This window comes from Canis aureus, chromosome 21 (assembly GCF_053574225.1).
Source record: "Canis aureus isolate CA01 chromosome 21, VMU_Caureus_v.1.0, whole genome shotgun sequence".
In the NCBI taxonomy this organism is placed as follows: Eukaryota; Metazoa; Chordata; class Mammalia; order Carnivora; family Canidae; genus Canis; species Canis aureus.
Window position 1 is genome coordinate 12,895,147 of NC_135631.1, and position 22,415 is coordinate 12,917,561.

General features: G+C 65.1%; 3 protein-coding genes across 18 annotated transcripts in view; 2 read left to right on the forward strand and 1 right to left on the reverse strand.

Moving 5' to 3' along the window:
* DGKZ (diacylglycerol kinase zeta) overlaps positions 1–9,736 on the forward strand; it is a 41,154-nt gene extending 31,418 nt beyond the window's left edge. For 6 of the 13 annotated variants that reach the window (XM_077863044.1, XM_077863042.1, XM_077863046.1 and 3 more), the window contains 26 exons: positions 321–389; positions 1,257–1,328; positions 1,428–1,544; positions 1,645–1,716; positions 1,932–2,027; positions 2,306–2,388; positions 2,491–2,551; positions 2,631–2,744; positions 2,872–3,012; positions 3,635–3,713; positions 3,893–3,948; positions 4,116–4,178; positions 4,282–4,355; positions 4,442–4,553; positions 4,929–5,128; positions 5,320–5,420; positions 5,522–5,601; positions 5,685–5,757; positions 5,900–5,940; positions 6,394–6,533; positions 7,354–7,385; positions 7,603–7,646; positions 8,109–8,229; positions 8,316–8,349; positions 8,576–8,675; positions 8,954–9,736. In XM_077863044.1, coding sequence (XP_077719170.1) covers positions 321–389; positions 1,257–1,328; positions 1,428–1,544; positions 1,645–1,716; positions 1,932–2,027; positions 2,306–2,388; positions 2,491–2,551; positions 2,631–2,744; positions 2,872–3,012; positions 3,635–3,713; positions 3,893–3,948; positions 4,116–4,178; positions 4,282–4,355; positions 4,442–4,553; positions 4,929–5,128; positions 5,320–5,420; positions 5,522–5,601; positions 5,685–5,757; positions 5,900–5,940; positions 6,394–6,533; positions 7,354–7,385; positions 7,603–7,646; positions 8,109–8,229; positions 8,316–8,349; positions 8,576–8,675; positions 8,954–9,070 — 2,292 coding nt within the window. In that variant the 3' untranslated portion in view covers positions 9,071–9,736. The remainder of the gene's footprint in view (positions 1–320; positions 390–1,256; positions 1,329–1,427; positions 1,545–1,644; positions 1,717–1,931; positions 2,028–2,305; positions 2,389–2,490; positions 2,552–2,630; positions 2,745–2,871; positions 3,013–3,634; positions 3,714–3,892; positions 3,949–4,115; positions 4,179–4,281; positions 4,356–4,441; positions 4,554–4,928; positions 5,129–5,319; positions 5,421–5,521; positions 5,602–5,684; positions 5,758–5,899; positions 5,941–6,393; positions 6,534–7,353; positions 7,386–7,602; positions 7,647–8,108; positions 8,230–8,315; positions 8,350–8,575; positions 8,676–8,953) is intronic. The other 7 variants (XM_077863045.1, XM_077863043.1, XM_077863048.1 and 4 more) reach the window with 2 other exon arrangements.
* A 100-nt stretch (positions 9,737–9,836) lies between these two features.
* MDK (midkine) lies at positions 9,837–12,711 on the forward strand. 3 transcript variants are annotated; one of them, XM_077863055.1, is made up of 5 exons: positions 9,837–9,992; positions 11,022–11,098; positions 11,208–11,375; positions 11,493–11,654; positions 12,358–12,711. In XM_077863055.1, exons 1-5 carry the CDS (start codon positions 9,976–9,978, stop codon positions 12,381–12,383), a joined length of 450 nt encoding a protein of 149 aa, XP_077719181.1. In that variant the 5' UTR covers positions 9,837–9,975; the 3' UTR covers positions 12,384–12,711. The 3 variants fall into 3 exon arrangements, with proteins under 3 accessions (XP_077719181.1, XP_077719183.1, XP_077719182.1); XM_077863057.1 differs by having other exon boundaries at positions 9,940–10,094; XM_077863056.1 differs by lacking the exon at positions 9,837–9,992 and adding an exon at positions 10,663–10,783.
* Positions 12,661–20,409, reverse strand: CHRM4 (cholinergic receptor muscarinic 4). 2 transcript variants are annotated; one of them, XM_077863054.1, is made up of 2 exons: positions 20,252–20,409; positions 12,661–15,409 (listed from the first exon to the last, which is right to left on the reverse strand). In XM_077863054.1, the coding sequence occupies exon 2, from the start codon at positions 15,378–15,380 to the stop codon at positions 13,944–13,946; it is 1,437 nt and encodes a 478-aa protein (XP_077719180.1). In that variant the 5' UTR covers positions 15,381–15,409; positions 20,252–20,409; the 3' UTR covers positions 12,661–13,943. The 2 variants fall into 2 exon arrangements, with proteins under 2 accessions (XP_077719180.1, XP_077719179.1); XM_077863053.1 differs by having other exon boundaries at positions 12,661–16,055; positions 20,252–20,381.
* Positions 20,410–22,415: the final 2,006 nt, after the last annotated feature.

The following is a 22,415-nucleotide window of genomic DNA, read 5'->3' on the forward strand; positions in this document are numbered from 1 at the left end:
TTGAGTTTCCCGAGTGGGCTTCTCCACGGTGTCTGTAGAGTGCCACCAGGGGACCCAGCCGCTCTGGGGCTCAGGGACGTGCAGGGCTGAGGCTCTGAGAGGGTCTCAGTGGGGGAAGGCCTGGCCTTGCCTGCAGAACGGGTGAGGCACAATGCCTGCCTCTTGGGCCTCCTCGCTCTCCAGCCCTCTCACCTCACACACACTTCTGTGGAGAACTTGCTGCGGCCCCACGCCTCCCATTAATATATGGAGCGGTGCAGGCCATGCTTCAGGCTTGTGCCTCTCCCACTCCTCACTCCAGTGATACTCTCCTCCCCCAGCCAACCTTCGTGCGGCACCACTGGGTACACAGACGACGTCAGGATGGCAAGTGTCGGCACTGTGGGAAGGTGAGGCTCTGCCCAGGCTGGTTGGCCAGCCTGCTGCCCCTGGGCCTGGACCCCGCAGCCCCCAAGCCTCAGGCCGAGCATCCGGTCTGCCCGTCACTGACACTGTCTCCTGAGTGCAGAGTCCTGGGGCTCACTCCCACCCTGGCTGAGGTGCCCAGTCAGCTCCAAACGCTCAGGTCTCTACACAGAGCAGGAGAGCAGGGAAGAAAGTTACCTTTGGTTCAGTGTATCTGGACTGCCTCAAAGTCGTGGTTGAGCCCTCTGAGAATTTCATAGACTTACTTGTTTGGTCACTGAGGACATTTGTTGAGCACCTGTTGGGTGCTGTACTCAGGGCTAGGTAGTGAGGCCTCTGCCCTTCCTGCAGGAGACTGGCCTGAAGACACACTGTGGGCGGTCTTCCCCGAGTGCAGTGCACGGTGTGGTGGTCACTTGTTCCTTGTGTGCTTCTGGTTTGTATCCCTCAGGAAGCATAGGTTCTAGAAGGTCTTGGGGCCCTGTCTCTTTCCTCTGTTCATTCTCAGTCCCGAGCACAGTGTCCGGCACACGGCAGGCCCTTGATCAATGTTGTGGGATGAACAAGGGAATGAATGTGATAGATGCCTCGAAGCATATACCAGGGGGCCTTGGGGTATGGGCTCAGGAAGGAGGGCATCTGAGCTGGCAGGAGTCAGTTGTGGACCCTTCACAACAGATTGGGTATGTGCACCCAGCGCCTCGTGGGTAACTTCAGGTTAACCTTGTAGAGTGGCAGGCCGCCCGGCTCCAGGGGCTTATCTTACAGATTTTTTTTTTAATGTGAAAAAAAAAAAAATGTGCTCAGTTTCCCTGGGGCCCCAACCACCCACTGCCTGCTTCCTACCCTAGGGCTTCCAGCAGAAGTTCACCTTCCACAGCAAGGAGATTGTGGCCATCAGTTGCTCCTGGTGCAAGCAAGCGGTGAGTGGTGCTCGCCCCTCCCTTCCCTGGCTGCTCTGGGTGTGTCCCCCCCCCCCAAACAGCTGAGGCCTCAGCTCACCTGCGCCCCCTATTCTCTAGTACCACAGCAAGGTGTCCTGCTTCATGCTGCAGCAGATAGAGGAGCCGTGCTCCCTGGGTGTCCACGCTGCTGTGGTCATCCCGCCCACCTGGATCCTCCGTGCCCGCAGGCCCCAGGTGAGTCCTGCCCGAGGCTGTGATACCACCCCCATGCTCGGGCTCTGCCAGCCGTCCCAGCCCACCTTCCTTGTCACCAACACCCCGGCTTTCCTTGCAGAATACCCTCAAGGCAAGCAAGAAGAAAAAGAGAGCATCCTTCAAGAGGAAATCGAGCAAGAAAGGGCCAGAGGTTAGTCCTGGGGCCCGACAGACAGCGGGAGGGGAACAGGAAAGAGGGGCCTGTTCCTCCAAGTGCCGGGCTCTGGGCCCTTGAGGAAAGTAGGAGACTGTGGCCAGGCCCACCTGAGGTCTGCCCTGGAGGTGGTTATGGGAGGGGCCACCGCCGAAAACAGGAGCGAGGTCTGCCAAGACAGGCTGGAGCCTCATAGTCTCTCCATCTCCAAGGAGGGCCGCTGGAGACCCTTCATCATCAGGCCCACCCCGTCACCCCTCATGAAGCCCCTGCTGGTGTTTGTGAACCCCAAGAGTGGAGGCAACCAGGTACTCACAGCCTGCCCTCTCTGCTGAGAGCCTTGGGGGTTAGGAGGGGGTGGTTCAGGCTCCGCACCCCTCCCCGCTCCTCCCCAACTACTGCTCCCAGGTCCATTGCAGGCTCCTGCCCCATCCCTCTTGCCCAGAGATTCTGAGGAAGTCGGAGTTGTTCTCCACCCCTCGCCCCCTGCTGGGCCTGGTTCCCACAGCCCCATCCTTCGGTCCTCGTGGACGTCTCCCCACCTCAGTCCACCGGCCTCAACTGACCCCTGCCCTGTCCCCCACAGGGCGCTAAGATCATCCAGTCCTTCCTGTGGTATCTCAACCCCCGCCAAGTCTTTGACCTGAGCCAGGGCGGGCCCAAGGAGGCGTAAGTACTTGCTAGGGCTCTGCAGGGTCAGTGGCGAGGGCTTGCCGTGCACAGAGAGTGGGGCACACGGACCCTGACGCCCTTCCTGTCCTCTGACTCCAGGCTGGAGATGTACCGCAAAGTGCACAACCTGCGGATCCTGGCGTGTGGAGGTGATGGCACGGTGAGTCCTGCTGCCTCTCCGGGGCCCAAGTCTGGGCCCCGCTCAGCTGACCCAGCCTCTCCTGCTCTGCCCCCTCCAGGTTGGCTGGATCCTCTCCACTCTGGACCAGCTGCGCCTAAAGCCACCACCACCCGTCGCCATCCTGCCCCTGGGCACTGGCAATGACTTGGCCCGTACCCTCAACTGGGGTGGGGTAAGAGCCCACCGGCGGGGAGGGGGCTAGAGCAGGGGCTGTGCAGCTAGGGAGGCCTCTCCTCCCCTCCTCGCCCTCGCCTCCACCCCCCCCCCCCCCCAGGCTCAGTTCCCGCCTGTCTCACCAGGGTTACACGGATGAGCCCGTGTCCAAGATCCTGTCGCATGTGGAGGAGGGGAATGTGGTGCAGCTAGACCGCTGGGACCTCCGTGCTGAGCCCAATCCTGATGCGGGGCCTGAGGAGCGGGACGAGGGCGCCACTGACCGGGTAGGTCGCCAGGGCAGGGGGTGAGGGAGTGGGGGGGGGGGCAGTGGGGCAACGGGGCAACCCCCAGAGCCCTGGTCTGAAGCCTTCCTTCCCACTTGCCGGTTTTGGGGCTTTGGACAAATCTCTTCATTTCTCCTGACTTTGAGCTTATCCTATATGATGGCAATAATGGTCCCCCGTAAGCTAGCTGTTATCAGCCGCTTGGCAAATATTTACTGAATATCTACCGCATGCCAGGTACCATTTTAAGCAGCAATGAAACAAAGTTCCCTGTCCTCACTACAGAATATGGCACTTCGGGAAGAGCCTACAGAATATGGCACTTCGGGAAGAAGTGTCGGCGGGGCTGGAAAGCCAGGGAAGAGAGTGCCAGCAGGGCCCAGGTTGTTTTACATCTGGGGTGCTTGGAAGAGCCCCCAAGGGAGCTGGGAGCCTGAGGGCAGAGCCTGAGGCAGGCTGAGGGCTAGCGGAAGAGCTTTCTGGTGGATCCTGTTAACCATGGAAAAGGCTTTCAAAAATGAATGGGCTGAGCCAGCCTGGTGACCTCTGGCCTGCAGGAGGCCAGAGCAGGGTGGTGGCTGTGAGGCCCAGCCCTCACGCTGGGCCCTTGACCTTTTTGCAGCTGCCCCTGGATGTCTTCAACAACTACTTCAGCCTGGGCTTTGATGCCCACGTCACCCTGGAGTTTCATGAGTCTCGAGGTTGGCAACTACTTGCTGAGAAAGCATTGGGAGTCTTGGGAGGGAAGGACACGGGAGGGTCTCCGAGAGGGTCAGAACTTGCCCCCAGCAGTGCCCAGCCCTCGCTCCCCGCCCTATCCCAGAAGAGCCCCAGCGGGATCAGAATGACTGACTGTCCCCTGTTTCTTGTCGCCACCCAGAGGCCAACCCGGAGAAATTCAACAGCCGCTTTCGGAATAAGATGTTCTATGCCGGGGTGAGTCTGGGGTGTGCCAGCAACAGCCCCCCCACCCCGCTCCACATCCACTAGTCTACCGCCCATGCCGCCTGCGCACCTGTGTCTGCCAGGCCACAAGGCCCCTGCCGGGCAACGGTGAGAGAAAGTCCCTGTCACCAGATGGTGACGCCCTCTCTCTCCCACAGACAGCCTTCTCCGACTTCCTGATGGGCAGCTCCAAGGACTTGGCCAAGCACATCCGAGTGGTGGTAAGTGGGCCAAGCTGGCAGGCAGAGTGGGTGGGCCCAGTGGGGAGGGAGGCCGCCTTGGCGCGGGTATATACCCTCCACTCACCTCTGTTCCTGCCTCCAGTGTGACGGAACTGACCTGACCCCCAAGATTCAGGACCTGAAACCCCAGTGCATTGTTTTCCTGAATATCCCCAGGTGAGCAGGGGAGGGCTCTGTGTGCCCGGAGGCCTCCATCCTGTGAGATGGTCCTCTGAAGGCCCTTGTGTTGCCTTCCCCTCCAGGTACTGCGCAGGCACCATGCCCTGGGGCCACCCTGGGGAGCACCATGACTTTGAGCCCCAGCGGCATGATGATGGCTACCTCGAGGTCATTGGCTTTACCATGACGTCCCTGGTGAGTGGGCCAGCATGGAAACTGCCTGGACTCTGGCTCTGTCCCCACAGTGACCAGAAGGAAGGATTGGGTCGGGGGTGGGAAATCACCAAACTCCCCCTCACTGGCCAAGATGGGAGAATTCATGCTCCTCTCCCTGCCTGGGGTCTTGCCCTCCCTCCCTCCTCTGATCAGGCTCTCACTATCCCCCCCCCCCCCCAACTGGGGTCTTGTCCTCCTTCTGCTCTCTGTCGGGGTGTGGGTTACTGTCCCTGTGTTCCCTGGCCAGAGCATCCTTGGGGGGAACAGAGCTTGGGAGCTCCTTGGGGGGAACAGAGCTTGGGAGCTCCACTACTCCCTGCCCGGGCTCCTGACCTGAGCCTTCCCGGCCCACAGGCAGCACTGCAGGTGGGTGGGCACGGCGAGCGGTTGACGCAGTGCCGCGAGGTGGTGCTCACTACGTCCAAGGCCATCCCGGTGCAGGTGGATGGCGAGCCCTGCAAGCTCGCAGCCTCGCGCATCCGCATCGCCCTGCGCAACCAGGCCACCATGGTGCAGAAGGCCAAGCGGCGGAGTGCCGCCCCCCTGCATAGCGAGTATGTTCCCCTCCCAGCCACCACGTGCCCTGGGGCCCAAGGCCAGACTCTGCCCCTCCCTCGAGCCTTGGTTTCCCCAGCTGGAAAGAGGGCCAACAGCCTCTCTGCCTCGGGGAGGCTGGGCAGGGCCCCTCGGTCTGGTGCCTGGCCGAGGACCCTTCCCGAGTGCTCTCTCACCGCCTGCGCCTCAGCCAGCAGCCTGTGCCTGAGCAGCTGCGGATCCAGGTGAGCCGAGTCAGCATGCACGACTACGAGGCCCTGCATTACGACAAGGAGCAGCTCAAGGAGGCCTGTGAGTGGCAGGCAGGGTGGGGGTGGCAAGGAGCTGCTAGGTGCCCTGAGGACAGGCCAGGGGGGCACGGCCAGCTGCTGACGGCCTGCTCTGTCCTCCAGCCGTGCCACTGGGCACCGTGGTGGTCCCGGGAGACAGCGACCTAGAGCTCTGCCGTGCCCACATCGAGAGGCTCCAGCAGGTGAGGGGGCCGGGAGCCTCCCCTGCGTGCGCCTGCCTGCTCTGGTCTTTTCTCTGCCAACTCCCGGCCTTGACTTCTCTCAGCAGGAGCCCGAAGGTGCTGGAGCCAAGTCCCCCACCTGCCAGAAACTGTCCCCCAAGTGGTGCTTCCTAGATGGTGAGTGGCCCTGAAGGGCCAGCTCCTGGCAGTCCTAGGCTGTGTCCTGCTCTCTCGCACAGGGCTCCTGGTTGGGCAGCAGGGTACCCGGGCCTGGGTAAGGCCCCCTGTGCCCTCTGACAGCTTTCTGCCTCCCCCACAGCCACCACTGCCAGCCGCTTCTACAGGATCGACCGGGCCCAGGTAAGCACTCGCCATTGTCCATCCACCGCTAGTTCAGGCCACCCGGGGACCCCATACCTTCGGCCTACACTTCCACACATGGGCTTACCCGTTGTCACACTGTGTAGTGCCTGCACACCCGCTCCTACTCACGGACAGGGTGGAAGCACGCTGCTCACGGGAGAAGGGAACTGACATGCCCAGGAGAGACTGGCTGGGTGGGTGCAAGGGCTGTGGAGCATGGCTACCACCCAGGAAGACACAGGTGCCAGGTGACCTGGGTAAAGGCTTAGCTGCAGGAAGGAGCTAGGAAGGCAAGGAGGAGACTGGCCAGGCCCCCTCCCCTGGCTTCCGGTGTTCATGCTCCCTGCAGAGGCTTTTCCGGGTCTGCTGGCCTTGCTGCATCCGCTCCCCTACCGTCGTCGGCTACCCTGGGGGGTCCTGACTCTCGGCCCCTGACCTCCCCACCCACAGGAACACCTCAACTACGTGACCGAGATTGCACAGGACGAGATTTATATCTTGGACCCAGAGCTGCTGGGGGCATCTGCCCGGCCTGACCTCCCAACCCCCACTTCCCCTCTCCCCACCTCCCCCTGCTCACCCACGCTCCGGTGAGTCCCGGCTCTCCTCTGGCCCCCTGGCTCGAAACCCCACCTACAAGCCAGTAGCTCCTGAAGTCCTGCCTGCGGCGCCAGACACAGACACCAGACGCACGTCCAATGTCCAGCTAGCTGCCAGTTCCCCACGGCCCCTCCCTGGCCGGGTCACTGGCAGAGAACCAAACCTGGCCAAAGCCCAGCTGACCACCCCCGGGGAAGTGGCGTCACCGTACACCCCGCTGCGCTGGCCAAAGCCCTGGGCTCCCCGTCTCACGTGTCCACTGCACACGCCCCCAGCCCCCCACATCTGAGCACCGCAGCCCAAGCCTTGGCCCCCAGCCTCCCCTCCATCCCCACTGCCCACCACCCGTGGCCTTCGGGCCTCAGGGCCTCAAGTGTGCCCACCTCTGCACTTTCCTTGCCTCAGACACAACCCCCTCCCTGTACCTCACTGAGCTCCCCGCTCCACTCAGACCTCAGCTTAGGGGTTTCCTCCCCAGAGAAGTCTTCCCAGGAACCCTGGCTGCGGTTGTGAGATCCCACTACCCCGTCTGGTGTTCTTCTTGACCCTTCCCACCTGGAGAAGGCCTTATTTATTTGTTGACTTGTCTGTCTCTCTGACTAGAATGTAAGCTCCGTGAGAGCAAGCTCTCCGTGTCTTGTCCCTGCTGTATCGCCAGCACCTAGCACGGCACCTGCTAGGCACCTGCTACGTAGGAGGCACTCAATAAACTGTTGAAAGAACACAGGGCGCCCCCTGCTTGGGGCAGGGAGGGTGACAGGCTGGGCCTGTGCTGTCACTGGGTCCCATCTCATCCTGCTCTGCTTGCAGGTCACTGCCAGGGGACGCGGTGCCCCCCAAAGGTGAGGCCTCTCCCATCTCCCTGGTCCTGGGCAGGGCGGGGAGGGGGACCTACACACACCCTCCCACAATCACAGCCCCGAGGTTGGCATGGTCACGCCACCTAGCCCTCGGCAGGCGCACCTCACCTCGGCAGGCCCACATCCCCGCCCAGGGCGGCTGTGCGCCGCCCGGGCCGGGCCTCAGCCCCAGAGCGTAATGGGCGGGTGTTCCGTGCAGGTGAAGAGCTGATTGAGGCGGCCAAGAGGAACAACTTCTGTAAGGTACTAGCGCAGGGCCCGTCTTCTCCCCACGGCGACCCTGAGACGCGTGCCCTGTGGAGCAGGGCCTCCAGGTGGGGCTGAATCAGCCTGTTCCAAGCTGTCATCATCTGTCATTGTCCAGCCCTCTGTAGGGTCTCCATGGTGACTGTCCCTGTCCCACCCCCAGTGGCCTTTCACAGTGGCTTCCTAGCACAGTCTGTCCCTAGTGCTCAGAAAGGAGCGAGTCCTAGAGGAACCATGGGCTCAAGGCCTTGGTGGCCAGTGCTCCCCAGGAACCCATGGGTGCCTGGGATGGGAGAAGCCCAGCGTGTCTCCCCTGCACCCCAGAAAGTCCCCCAGAGGGATGATGTGTGCGAGCACACTCGTCTCAGGCGTGCGGCCTCTGTGAGGTGGGGACATTTCTGTGGCTTGCGGGAGGGTGGTCCTGAGGAGCCCCAGCCCTGCTCTGCCTCCTGCCCTCAGCTCCAGGAGCTGCACCGAGCGGGGGGTGACCTCATGCACCGGGACGAGCAGAGCCGCACGCTCCTGCACCACGCGGTCAGCACAGGCAGCAAGGAAGTGGTCCGCTACCTGCTGGACCACGGTGAGCTTGCCACTAGGGTCCCCGCGGCCAGGGGCCAGGCGGGAGGGCAGCAGGCGTCTCTGACCTCCCCCTCCCCTCTCCTCCAGCCCCCCCAGAGATCCTTGATGCTGTGGAGGAGAAGTGAGTATCTGGGCAGGGCCAGACCCTGGTCGCCCTGGAAACTGCCCTGTCCCCATCTAGCCCCTCCCACTTGGCCGGTCAGAGCCTGTAAACCCTTCCAGGCCACATCCGCCCTGCCCTTGCCCCCAACGGCCCCGAGCTTCCTCTTCTGTCTGACGCCCTCTGGGGACAGACCAGAGGGCCCCAGGACAGGATGGGGGTCCAAGGCCAGCCCCTCTTTCCACAGTGGGGAGACGTGTCTGCACCAGGCGGCAGCCCTGGGCCAGCGCACCATCTGCCACTACATCGTGGAGGCTGGGGCCTCTCTCATGAAGACAGACCAGCAGGTGAGCAGACCAGCAGGGAGTCCACGCAGCACAAAGCAGCCCTTTCCCGACGGAGGACTGGAAGCTTCCAGGCTGTCCTTCAGTCACTGCTGTCCAGACCCTGAGAAGCCTCAGCCTGCGGTGGGGGGAGGGGGGGCGAGGGGGGTAGCCTGCGACTGGCTGTTGTTTGAAGCTTTTCCTTTCCTCACTGGCGACCTGGAGGCAAGGTCCCCTGCCCTCTCCTAAGCATGTTGGGGCTAACAGGTCCCTGAACTGATGGCAGCTCCCCCCTCATCCAGGGCGACACTCCCCGGCAGCGGGCCGAGAAGGCTCAGGACACGGAGCTGGCCGCCTACCTGGAGAACCGGCAGCACTACCAGATGATCCAGCGGGAGGACCAAGAGACGGCCGTGTAGCTGTGAGGCCAGCGCCGGGCAGCAGGAGGGACAGGGCCAGCCGGAGGAGGAGCCCCCTCATCGCCCACTGCACTGCCACATTCCAGTCGGACTGCCACGGGGGGACCCAGGCCCCAGGGAAGGAGCCCCGTGCTGCCCCCTGAGGAGCCGCCCGGGCCCAGGGCTGGGCTCTGAGGAGCTGGGGGACCTCACCTGCCCCCCTGAGGCCCCAGCCTGACCCAGGGCTGACAGGGGAACAGGAAACTGGACTCGGCCGGGCAGGCCTTTGGGGGCCTGGGGCTGGACAGCCCTCCCCCTCCTGCAGTGGATGCCCTCCCTGGGGTTTAGGGGTGGGGGGGCAGCAGGGTTTGGGGCCCTAGTGGGGAGCCTTCGGGAAGAGGCTTCCTAAGCCATCTGGTCCCTTAGGGCCCTGGCTCTGAGCGTGCTGGCAGCTTGGGCCCTCTCTCCCGCCCTGTCCCCACTCTTCCCGGGGCTTCCTCCCGGAACCACAGAGCCTGCTGCATTTGCCTGCCCGCTGTCCTGCTTGGCGCCTACCCCGGTGACCCACCCCCTGCACCCCAGTCATTTCATCCCCGCTGACTGTGTGGCCTGGGGATTGGAGTGGGGCTCTCATGGTGACATGTTTACAGCTGGGTGTGACTCAGTAAAGTGGATTTTTTTCCTTTCTGCTCTTCTTTTCTTGCGGAGGAGGTCTTCCAGGAGCAGTGGGGTCTGGTTGGGGGGTGGGGGGCCCGGGACTGGCCACCCTGGACCCAGACCCTTTCCTGGGGGAGACCTGGCTCTTGCTTGGGGGAGGGGTCTCTGGCCTGCCCGGGGCCTGACCTCGGCCTGGCGGCCCAGCTCGGCGGGGCCCCGGGGAGGAGCTGATTTCCTCTCGCTTCCCGCTTCCCGCAGGGACGATAACAATGAAAGTGAAAGAGAGGTGGGCGGGGGGCGAGGCCCAGATTCTTCGGCCCCTTGGCCCCGCGGCCTAGGGCAAGCCCCCTCCCCCAGGCCTCAGCGGCTCTCGCTGTTTAGGGCTCGGGTGAGGCGACCCCGGAGGCCCCGGGTCGGAAGGGGGGGGCGCTTGCAGCGGCCGAGGCGGCCGGTCTGGAACTTCTCAGACGGCTCTTGTCAGCTCCGAGCCTCACCGGCTCCAGGCCCGGGTCCCCTCCCGCCCCCGAGCCCGAGCGCCCTCTCGGGGCGGCGCCCCTTCCCCGGCGGCGGCGGGGTCGCGGCGGGCCGGCCCTCGACGGGGTTACACAGGCCTCGGGGCCGGGCGCACCGAGGCTGGGACGCTGCTGGCGGGCGGAGCGCCGGACCCGGACCGCGGGGCTCCGGGCCCCCTCCAAGCCGCGCAGCGGGCAGGGGCGGCGGACGGGGGCCTGGGGCCGGGCGACCCCGGGCTCGGAAGCGGGGCGCCGGCGGGGCCCGTCGTCGGAGCGCGGACGGCCCGGGCGGGGCGGGCGGGGTGCGGGACCCGCGGCGGGAAGCGGGGCTGGAACCCGGGGGCGCGGGGCGGGAGCGGAGGCGGGCACGCCGGGGTCGGGGGGCGGCGCGGGTTTGAGGGGAGGGGGCGGGGCGGGTCCTCCGTCGGGGGGGTGCGGGGGGCGGGGAGGGGGCGGGGGCCCATGTGACCGGCTCAGACCGGTTCTGGAGACAAAAGGGGCCGCGGCGGCCGGAGCGGGACGGGCCCGGCGCGGGAGGGAGCGCAGCACCGCGGGCAGCGAGCGAGTGAGCGGCGGGGCCCCTCGCCCCCGGGCCCCAGCCGAGCCGCCGCCCCGAGGCGGGCTGGGGGTCCGGGCCGTGCGCCCCGGCTGGCGGCGAGGGGCCGACCCCACAGCCCTCCCGCCGCCGCCGCCGCCGCGGCCCGTGGGCCTGGGGAGTGGGGCGGGGGCGGGGGCGGGAGGGGCGCGCGGCCCCCCGTGGGGAAGGGGGCGGGCGGGGGCCCTGACCCGACCTGTCCCCGCAGGATGCAGCTCCGAGGCTTCCTCCTCCTCGCCCTCCTCACCCTGCTGGCGCTCCCCGCCGCGGTGGCCAAAAAGAAAGGTGATCTGGGGTGTGGGGGCTTGCCGGAGGGCTGGAGACGCGCGGCGCGGCCGGGACCCCGGGAAGCCGCCCCCGAGCGAGTCTGAGCTCCGTTCCCCGTGCGTCCTAGACAAAGTGAAAAAGGGCGGCCCGGGGAGCGAGTGCGCGGAGTGGACCTGGGGGCCCTGCACCCCCAGCAGCAAGGACTGCGGCGTGGGTTTCCGCGAGGGTACCTGCGGGGCCCAGACCCAGCGCATCCGGTGCCGGGTGCCTTGCAACTGGAAGAAGGAGTTCGGAGGTGAGCTGGGGCGCCCGCGGAGGGCAGGAGAGGGGCGCGCGGCCTCAGCGAAGCCGGGGCGGCCCGTGGCCTCCAGCCGCGGGCTGCGCAGGTCTGACCCCGGGCGCTCTCCCCCAGCGGACTGCAAGTACAAGTTTGAGAACTGGGGGGCGTGTGACGGGGGCTCGGGCACCAAAGCCCGCCAAGGCACCCTCAAGAAGGCGCGATACAATGCCCAGTGCCAGGAGACCATCCGCGTGACCAAGCCCTGCACCCCCAAGACCAAAGCCAAGGCCAAAGGTCAGAGAAGCGGGGAGGGTGTGAGGTCATTGCGGGAGGGGTGGGGGGGGGGAGGCGCGGGGGCGCTGCCACCGCCCGGGAAGGGGAAAGGTTAAGGCTGAGGTTTTGGACGGTGGCGAGTGGCTTGACAGCCTTGCCCCGGGTGTCCCCTCTGTAGAGATCCCTTAGGTGAGCCCGGGCGGAGTGCGCGGGGCCCACAGAAGGTGCTCGGGACTTAGAAGACCCTCTGGCCCAAGTGGAAGTACAGACAAGCTCTGCTCTGCGGGAGCATCTTGCTTAGGATTCGGGGAAGCTGTCCTGGAAGGGCTTGGCTTTGTCGTCTGTGCAGCCCGAGGGAACCCGGGGTCAGCGAGGGTCCCTTTCTGGTGTTAGAGGGACTTCCCGGCCACACTTGCCCCCGGCCCTCGGCTCATTCCTGACTCACGGCAGCGCAGAGAGGCCACCGGGCAGGGGCGAATCCGCCCACCGCGCCGGGCAGGAGGTGGGGGCCGGGGCTGCGGGGCCCACAGCCGGGAGGGTTGGGGAGCCCAGCCAAAGCCGAGGTCGGCGCGGGGCAGCTCCTGCCCCAACATGGCTGCGCTCCCCACCGGCGGCCGCTGAGCAAGAGCCACTAGGGGGCAGAGTCTTCCCCCCATGTAGCTACCCGGGTCCCTGCCAGGTCACCCCAACTCGGCTAACACCTTATTTCTTGCTTGTTTTACAGCCAAGAAAGGGAAGGGAAAGGACTAGCAGCCAGGTCTGGATGCCCAGGAGCCCGGGGCCGGTGCCCTCCCTCCCGCAGGCCCAGGATCTAACTACCAGTGCCTTTTGTCTCCTCGTTAGCTTTATCAATCATACCCTGCTTCTTCCCTTCATTCCTCCACCAGCACCCCCAAGTGTCCCCGACGGGGAGGGACAGGGGATTGTGGACAGCTTGAGCCTCCTGCCCCAGAGGGATGTGATTCCCGGGACCCCCTTTTGTTCTTCCCCACAAAGATGCCATTACTAAGAAATAAATAAACCGTCGTTTTTTGTTTTTCCCAATAAAAGCTTTTCCTTTAATATATAAAAGCCCCAACCCAGGGAGTTTGCTGTGGTAATTTGTAGGGGCAGGAACTTGTGAAGGAAAGGCAAGGCTGGAGGAGCTGTGGCTTTCAGGGGGGTTGGGGGCTTGGCGGTGAGTGCTCCCCAGAGCTCATGGATAAAGCAGAATGGTTATGAAAATTGCTTCCAGGGCCCCTCCTCACTCCTGAAAGGGGGCCCCCATCAGGTCCCCTGAGCCCTTCCGTGTGGTCTTTCCAGGGGGCCATACCAGGGGCTGGGAGAGAACCCAGAAGGCTCGTGAGAACTGACACTCCTCATCTCAGCCAAAGGTCCTTTGGTACAGCCCAACTACCACTAGAAGGTTCTGTCCACTGGGAGGGAAGAAATGGGGGCTGCTTGCCTGTGCCCACTGCCACTGAGGCCTGTGTGGGTCAAGTCGGCCCCATTCTCCCCTGAGCCCCCGGGCCTCCCTCACACTCTGCAGAAGCCTGCTGGGAGGGCTCTTCAGAATCAAGTGGGCCTCTGCTCAGCATGGGACCGCAGGAAGCCAGGCCTCAGTTCCTGAGTGTTGAGACCCTGACCCCCCGGCTGCCCCATCCTGACCGTGACCAGGGCCGTGCTGTGGGAGGGTGAGGGAGGGCGGGGTGCCCAAGAGCCCACTCCACCTGGCCTCCAGCTAACCCACCTGCCCACCCAACCAGGGCCTGGCTGAGTACTGCAGCAAGGGGAGATCTCTGCCCCCGGGATGGGACCTGGGAGGAGGGGCTGGGCCTACATGCGGGGTGCAGCAGGGAGAAAGCACCAACTACAGCAGAATGGGGGGGCCCCACCCTTCCACCCCCTTCCCAAGCCTCCTCTCCCAGGCACTGGCTCCTCTGCTCCTCCCGAGGGGATCCTGGGCTTTTGCTCCCCCTCCAGACGTCCATTCTTCCAGCCATGCTGGATGGTCACAGTGGGGCAGGCGCCCCAGAAGGCCGGTGCCCCCCCCAGCTCCCTGAGGCAGGGCGACGGAGGCGGGCCAGGCAGTTTTGGCTTCGGACGCTTCTGGGGCTGACCCTCCTCAGCCTGAGCGGAGATCTGGTCTCTCTGAATCCAGCCAGAGCTTCTTCCTGAGACTCACGGGGTCTTGGGGACCTCAGTTCTCCTCCTCGGTGAACATGGACGCGGAGAGATGCTTCCAAATCTCTCCCTGAACGGCCACGTGAGCGACCACGCAGCCCAGCACACACTCGTGACCACCAGCACCTTCTGTGGCCCCCCTGCCACCTACCTGGCAGTGCCGATGTTCCGATACTGGCACAGCAGCAGGTGCCGGAAGGTCTTTTTAAAGGTGGCGTTGCAGAGAGCGTAGCAGGCCGGGTTGATGGTGCTGTTGACGTAGCAGAGCCAGTAGCCGATGGACCACACCGTGTCAGGAATGCAGCTCTGGCAAAAGGTGTTCACCAGGACCATGACGTTGTAGGGCGTCCAGGTGAGGATGAAGGCCAGCAGGATGGCAAAGATGGTCCGCGTCACCTTGCGCTCCCGGGCCGCCATCTGCCGCTTCTTGCGCACCTGGTTGCGGGCAATGCTGGCGAACTTGCGGGCCACGTTGGCCGCCGGACGCATGCCGGCCGGCGTGGCAGGAACGATCTCGATGGCTGTCACGCACTCGTTGCCTGTCTGCTTCGTCACAATCTGGATCTTGGACCATTTGGACGCGGGGTTGAGGGCCCGCGGCTGTAGGGGCGGGGCGGGCATGGCAGGCGTGGTGGCCTCCGTGGTGGACAGCTCCGTGGCTGGTCGTTCCTTGGTGTTGTGCGTGGCGCTGCCGGAGCTGGACTCGTTGGAAGTGTCCTTGTCGGCCACGGGGCGCGGCGGGGGGGGCAGCACGGGGGGCGGCGCCTCCTCCAGCTTCCCGTTGCGCAGCTCCTCTTGAGCCGCCTCCCCCGGCGGGGGTTTCTTGATGCTCTGCTTCATCAGGGGGCTCTTGAGGAAGGCCAGGGTCTTGGCCTTCTTCTCCTTCGGGCCCTCGGGCCGGTGCTTGTGCACTCGGCTGCGACTGGCCAGGGAGATGTGGATGTAGAGCACCGTCATGATGACCACGGGCAGGTAGAAGGCAGCGATGGCTGTGCCGAAGGTCACCGCTGGGTTGGACAGGAACTGGATGAAGCACTGGTTGTCTGGCACCGTCCGCTTGCCCACCACAAACTGCCAGAACAAGATGGCAGGTGCCCAGAGCACGAAGGACAGGACCCAGGCAGCGGCGATCATGAGGCCCGCCATCTTGGTGGTGCGCCGGGCGGGGTAGGTGAGGGGCTTGGTGACGCAGAAGTACCGGTCAAAGCTGATGATGAGGAGGTTCATGACAGAAGCATTGCTCACCACGTAGTCCAGGGCCAGCCACAGGTCGCAGACCACGGCGCCCAGGGGCCAGTAGCCCTTGATGATGTACACGGTGTAGAGGTTCATGGAGAAAGCGCCGATGATGAGGTCGGCGCAAGCCAGGCTGAACAGGAAGTAGTTGTTGACCGTCTGCAGCTGCCTGTTGACCTTGATAGACAGCATCACCAGGATGTTGCCCACGACAGTCACCAGGCTCAAAGAGCCCGTCACCGTGGCGATGAATATCATCTCCACCGTCTCGTAGCGGTTATGGGCCGACGTGACCAGGCGGACGGACTGGTTGCCCGAGCTGCCGTTGACTGGCGTGAAGTTGGCCATCCTGCTCGGCGGAAGTGGGCGGCCGGTGTCTGGAGGAGGAAGGAGAGAGGGGAGAGGGTGAGCCGTGTCCGAGCGCTTTACAGAGGTAACTCGAGGCCACCGAGGGACACCGTCCTGCCGGGCCGCAGAGAATCTGTCCCCTCGCTCGCCCGCTCGTGTCTTCAGCCAGTCACCGCGGTCTGAGCGCCTGCTGCGCACCAGCACCGTCCCGGGTGCCCGAGTCACAGGAGAGAATGAGACACGCGCGGCCCCCACTCTCGGGGAGCTCACAATCTGGCCAGGGCAGACAGATGAACACGCGAGCAACCCAACAAGTGCTAGAAGGAAAACAAGGCAGGGCCACCGCAGAGTGGGTGAATCAGAGGACAGACCGGGACGCTTCCTTGCTGGGAGATCAGTGAAGGCCTCTCCAAGGAGGTGATCTGGACGATGGCAAGGAGGCGGCCATGCGAAGAGCTGCAGAGGCGGCTTAGTCAGGGCCAATGGCCAGAGCAAAGGCCCTGGGGCACATGCGGGGCACAGACAGAAGGCCAGTGTGTGCGGGGCCCAGAGAAGCAATGGGGAGGGCTCCAGGCAGCACGTGGCTCTGGGCAGAAGTGTTCATTCATTCACATCCTCCGTCATTTTGTAACCAAACATTATCAGGGGACCTGTCCTCCATCCTTCCAGGAGGCACTGAGGACACAGGCGAGAATACATATTAGCAGCTGACACTTACTGTCTGCTACGGGGCCGACACTTCCTGTAACTTTCTATAAATATTAACCGATTTCTTCCCCCCAACAAGTCTGTGAGGTAGAAACCTTTATTTCTCACTACTTCCAGATGAGGAAATCGAGGCACAGAGATGTTCAGTAACCCGCCCAAGTCTCCAGGAGTCCTTGACATTGTGTTGCTGTCCCAGAGCTAAGGGTTCCGTCAGAGGGAGGCCCAAAGAGCCGCAAGAGCCGGTGATCCCACCTTGGTGGGGAAGGCTCCTGGGGTGACCAGGGGTGCCCTGGAGTGGGGAACTTCAAGGATGAGGAGGAGAGTGCCATGTGAGGGGGCAGGGGGATGCCCACCACTGCAGCATCCCCTCCCTGAGCTCCCTCTGCCGGCCCCAGGACGGGGAGCTCAGTGCTGGGCAGTAGGGCCTGTCCACAGCCAGGGGCTGAGGACCCCAAGTCATCAGAGGCCGAAAGGAGGGCTTGTCAGCCGTGGAAAGACGTGCATGGCTTCCAAGGGGCCAGAGCCAGGCCTCCGTCCAACTGGGAACCCAAAGGAACCCAGCGTGTCCCAGAGGGAAGAGGGGGGGAACGCTGCAGGGGAGCCTGGGGCCAGCTCAGGGGCACCTCCTGGCCCACCAGCACACATGGGGGTCCCCCAGCTAACCCCCCCCCCAGCCTGCATCCCCTTCCCACCCAGGTTCTTCATCTCTCCCCCGCCTTCCTCTCCATACACGTGAGAGAGGCCCACGCCCAGCGCGCTGTGCCAGGGCAGCCGTTCAGCCCTGCCTCCTTCACACCCGCCAACACGCGCACCATTACACACACGCACACGGGCCCCAGCCCAGCCCCGCCAGCCCCGCGCACTGCCGTATACACAGCGTCTGTGTGTGAGAGAGAGGCAGAGGCAGAGGCAGCCAGTGTGGAGGAAGGAGCACTCACCCTGCAGCCCAGGCTCCAAGGCCAGCAGGGTTGTGGCTGTAGAGCAGCCACTTCACCTTCAGGCCCCTCTCTCGTTTGCAAAATAGAGAGGACTGGGTCCTGGGGCCCCTCCCAAGCAGCTATGGGGATCAGGAACTAAACTTTCCATCTGCAGCATGACAAAAATGCACCAGAGGCTGGAGGCGAGTGCCAGGGTGACCCTCGTGGCCTGGCAGTTCACGTTCCAGGGTGACCCTCCTGGCCTGGCAGTTCACGTTCGCCTGTCCAAATCCCTGGTTCTCAGGAGGAGAGGCTCAAAGAGTGGTGTTGCCACCTCCAAGGTCACAAAGGAGTCAAGGGCAAAGACTAAATGCCACCCTCTCCGGGGGCTCGGACAGCCCACTTTTGGGCTTTGAGAGCTTCAGGTGCCACCTCTGAGCTGGGAGGCAGAAGCAGCAGCTGCAGAGGCTGCCCTCCCCTGGCAGGTGCAAGCAGGTGCAGAGAGCGGGAGGCCTCCGTCCGCCGGCTCCAAGGAAGCTCGCTTTAGCCTCCCCGGGGCCAAGACGCAGGCCAGCGAGATGGAAACGGGACTGGAGGGGCCAAATATGAAAAACATAATAGCCCTTGTTCATTGAGTGTTAACTATGAGTCGGGAATCCCTCTGAGCTTTTTATGTAGATTATCTGGGTTAATCCTTACAGGAGCCTGAGAAGGCAGGTACTGTTAGCCTCCCCATCTCACTGATTACGGATCTTCTGACAGATGAGGATAATGTTAATTAACTTGCCCAAAGCCATCCAGTGTGTAAGCGGGGCTGGGCGGGGGGGGGGGGGATTAGAATCCAGGAGTCCCCTTCTCAACCTCAACCTGTCTCAGGCTGATTTCCTGCCTCTGCCGTCCACTGCTCCAAACGGAACGACTAAGGGTCCCCCCACCCCCGCCGGCTCCCCCACTTAGCTTTCTCAGAAGAGAAGAGACCTCTCATCTCCATCTGGGGGCATCTTGTCTCCAAGGAGGCGGCAGGTGGTTTAGTCCTGCTCTGGATCCGCTTGGGGAAGCTGCCAGCCGCAGAAAGGGCGAGGCCTGGTGTTTCCCAGCCTACCCCCCCCCCCCCCCGCCATCCTTCTGGACCCCTTGGGTTTCCCGCAGACATTCTGACAGCAACCCTCTCTGGGGCGTTTCTCTGCCATCCAGGCCCGCCCGAGATCTGGGGAGGCAAGCAGCCGCTGCCCAGGGCTGTGCACACCGCTAGATGGCAATGTCGAGCCCCGGGTGCCAGCTCCGGACAGCAGCTCTCCGCCACCGCCCCCAACTCCAACGCGACCGAAAGCGCAGAGGCTCCAGGGCAGGGCCGCCCCGGGGAAGGACGTGGATCCCCCCCCCCTTCTTGCCTGCCCCTGCCCGGGGGCTGCCCTAGGCTCCGCGCGGGTTCGCCGGTGGGAAAGTTAGGGGCGCGCGGCTTCCACTCGGCCCCGCGGAGGGACGTGTGGGCGGGAAGGCGAGTGCGAGTTCTGTTTGTGTGTGATTACCGGGGAGCGCGAGTACAAGCGAGTAGCTGTCTGCATGTGCGTGTGTGCGCGCTCGGCCACGCCTGGATACCGGTGTGCCCGTGTGCGCGTGAGCAGGCCCGTGCCATGTGGACACGTGCTTGTGCATGCGTGTGCGGGCCGGGGGGATGCGCACGAGTCCGGTTAAGCGCGCACCTGTGAGTTGGGGCGCAGGAGCCAATGCAAGGCCCACGATCGGCGACCTGCCCGGGTGTGGACGGCCCTGCCGGGAGGCTCGGCTCACACTTTCGCAGAGAAGATCGAGTCTAGAGCCAGTGTCTGGATTGTGCCCCGCTCGTGGGAGGGGAAGGGTCGTGGCCAGACTACAACCCGAGCTGCAAGGGGCCCCCTGACCTTGGGGCATCGTATTAGCCAGCGCCCAGTTGGTGTCTGCGCCCCAACGTGGCGATGTGGCGACCCAGCCTGAGCCTGACTTCTGTCGAAGGGCCGCTGCTTGAGTCGCCCCGCTGGCCTTACAGGACACCGGGCCCAGGGCCCAGCTCGGTGTGCCCGCGGAGCGTTCTGGCCAAAGGGTGCCCAGTCTGCCGGGGGTGGGGGTGGGGGTGGGGCGGGATTGTACCGCAGCACCCCCAAACCGCAGAGGCCCAGCCAGGGCTTAGGTCAGTTGAGTGTTGAGTGTGAGATCCTTGCCCTCCCACACTTCTAACCCTGCACCCCGCCAGAGAGGCACCGTCTGGACCCAGCGGCTAGGGTGGGCTCCCGGTTTCTCAAGCCCTGGACCTGGGCGGACCTCGAGGACCGGGTTGGGGGTTATTTCGGGCTCATCTGCAGGCTCCTCCAGGCCCCCGGCCCGGTGGATGGGGCCCTGGCTCCCCGGTGCCCCGCCCTCCCCCCAACCCCCTAGCACGCAGTTCCTGCAGCCTCTGGGCGTGGGCACCGTGCTTTCCCGGGTTCTGGAAACCCCCCCTTTTCCGGACGAGAAGGAGCGCGTGCTCTGGACGCCGTGGGGAGGGGGTTGGGGTGTGGGTTCTTAGGCATTCACTCCAGGGCTCCGGGAGGGCTGTGGCCCCGGATCCGTCCCTGGGGCGGGGAGAAGAGACTCCGGAGTTCACAGGAGGGAGAAGGGGCTCGGGGGATCTGGCATGGACACTGCACCTGACACTTCCGCCACTGGGCTCGGGGCTGGGCTCCGGCTCTCCCGGGCTCGCAGCCTGGGCAACAGCAGGGGGTGGTCCTGGAGTGGGGGAGGGGCGCCAGGCCGGTGGGGGCTTTCCGTCGGGGTTCAAGGTCGCGGATGGAGGACTTCAGGTACCGGGGTGGGCCGGCGGCGCCGGGGGCGGGGGGCGGGGAGACGGGCGGGAAAAAGGCTCCTGAGGCTCCAGCGCCTGGCGCCCTCCTGAGCTGCCGGTGGGAAGGCTGGAACGCGGGGTCCCGCCCCCGACGGCTGCCGCGGGCGCCCTGAGGGCTGTGGGCCAGCACCCCTCCCCCGACCTCCCGAACGTCCATTCCTTCCCAGGGGCGCACCTGGAGCCGCTTCCGAGACTCCGGGTCTTCCCTCCCGCGGGGCCCCTCACCCCCGGGCCCTGTGCAGCTCCCAGCACCGCGCTCGCGCCCAGAGGAGCCTGGGGCCCCGTCCCGGGGGGACCCGCCTCCGGGGAGCCTCGGAGGGTCCGGGAGCCCCGGGTCCTTCTCCCGCAACCGAGTCCCGCCGCCCCCGCGCCGCCGCGGAGTCACTTACCAGACACCTCCGCCCCGGTCCCCTCGCACCTGACAGACGGCGGGACCAGCGGGCGGCCCGCGGGCCGGGGGCGGGGACCGGGTGCCGAGGGGCGGCCCCTGCTCCGCCCGCAGCTCCCGGCGCTGTGGCTTCGACTCGCGCTCACGCTCGCACTTTTCCCCGAGCCGCGTGATGTCACGGGGAGGCAGCCAATCCTGGTGGGGCCGCGCCGCCCGCCCCGGGCCGGCCACCCAACTGCGACGCGCGGGGGGCACCACCCGGGGCGTCGGGGACCCCGACTACGGCGCCCCCCCGGGAGCCGGCCGGCAGCTCCGCGCTCGGCCACGGCGGGGGCACCGCCCACGGTGGGCAGTGCGGCTTGGCGGGGGGCGCTGCCCTCCCGGGAGGCTGGGCTGGGGGTGGGGTGGGGTGTCCGCGTTGTCATGGGGACGCGGCGCCCCCTCGCGGGCTGGGGAGGGAGCTGGCAGTCCCGTCTGGCTGCGCTCTCCGCCTCCGCTCTGACCGAGCACCGGGACCTGGAGGTGGCGTCGCGCCTCGCCCGGGCCGCACTCTCCGCAGGGTCCCGCTCACACGGGGACCTCGGAGGCGCGAACGCTTGACCCCAACGAGAGGTCACGGGCGGGTGGGGTGGGCTCGGCCGCTGCGGTCCCGTCGGGGCAGGGAGCCGAGCGCTGGCAGTTTGCAGCCCCAGGGCCGCCAGTCCGGCCGCCGGGCTGCGGGAGAAGAGGGGCGCCGTCGGGGCCGGGGAAGGAGCTGGAGAGAGGAGGCAGGCAACAGTCCGCCGGCGAGAGAGGAGCCCGCCCATCGCACACAACCCTGGCCCGGCCCCCCACCCCCGCCGCCCGGCTCCCCGCTCCCCGCTCCCCGCTCCCGCCCTCCAGGCGGGGAGAGGGTGCGCGTCCTCCCTCCAGCCGCGGTGGGACGCGCCGCCCATCCAGCCGCGGCCTAGAGGGCGAGTTCGCCGATGCCTTGAGGGGAAGCCGAGTGCCCAAGGTCACCCGGGGCGGAGCCGGGAACGGGACCTCAGGGCGAGCAGCCGGTCTCTTGAGGTGTCCGGGAACCGCACGGGTCGGGGCCTGGGGACTTGGGGCCTTGCCTGTGCGGAGCGGGAGGGCCCGGGAGTCCGCGGCGGGGGCGCCCGCGGGGCCGAGGCGGTGGCTTCAGCACCTCGGAGAGCTCCGCCTCGTCCCTGACCTTGCCCGCTCGCTCCGCACCACCAGGCACCCGCGATTCGGCCTCCGTCCGAGACGGCCTGTCACCCCAAACTCTTTGAGCGCAAGCATCCGGTTAACCTTAAGACCGCCGGTTCCTTTTCTCGGAAAAACAACCCGGTCCCGCCCCTCCACCCTCCCCCAGGAACCGGGCGAGGGGCTGTGGGGGGGCGGCGGAGGCGGGTAGGGCAGTGGAGGAGAGGCTGCAGGAGCTGACGGGGGGGGGGGGGGGGGCAGGAGGAAACTGGGGCAGGAGCCAGGCTGCGGGGCTTTGGGTGTGGAGTTCTCCACGCTGAGGGAGGAGGTCGGCCCTGGTGCTCCCGAAGGCGGCTGCGATTGGCTGTCTAGGCTTAGAGTGAGAAGCCATGTCCTTTGTGCGAATGATCTGATCTCCCCGGAGCCTAACCAAGGACGAAAGAAGCTATTGTTCTTGCCCCCACTTCACAGATGTGGAAACTGGGCTCAGTTGGTTCATAAGACAATAGGTGACAGTCCTGCCCTTGTTCCACTTTGCCATCTCTCTCATAGGGTCCAGGAGAGGGTGGTGCTGCCAAAGGGGGAACTGTGGTGTGCTGTGAATGGGGAGGGGTGGTGGTGGCCAGATGCTTATAAAGTCAAACAGAGGAAACAAGCCAGGCCAAGGACAGGAGGCCACAGAAACCAGAGATGTCTCAAACTACTGCCTTGAGTTCTTCCAGAAACTTTCAGGCAAAGCTGCTCCAGTTTCCCTGAAATCCTTACCATGGGGTAGGTAGGGTTGACCCCTCCAATCCCAGACCCCAAAGTGGAACTGAGTTGGGAACCGGGGCACAGTTTTGTCTTTACTCCTCGCCTTCCACCAAAGGTGAGAGGGGCGGGGCAAGTACGTGGGTGGAGGGCTTGCAGTGGGGCAATCCTTCCGCCCACCTCTTCAAAGAAGGCTGGCTCTAACCATTCTGCTGCTCTCTGACCTA

Bases quoted from the DNA above. Each gene is read 5' to 3' on its own strand.
- MDK (XM_077863055.1), top strand. The intron at 11,099-11,207 runs GTGATCTGGGGT...CGTGCGTCCTAG, and splicing joins CGCGGTGGCCAAAAAGAAAG to ACAAAGTGAAAAAGGGCGGC. The intron at 11,376-11,492 runs GTGAGCTGGGGC...GCTCTCCCCCAG, and splicing joins CTGGAAGAAGGAGTTCGGAG to CGGACTGCAAGTACAAGTTT.
- CHRM4 (XM_077863054.1), bottom strand. From the start codon at position 15,380: ATGGCCAACTTCACGCCAGTCAACGGCAGCTCGGGCAACCAGTCCGTC.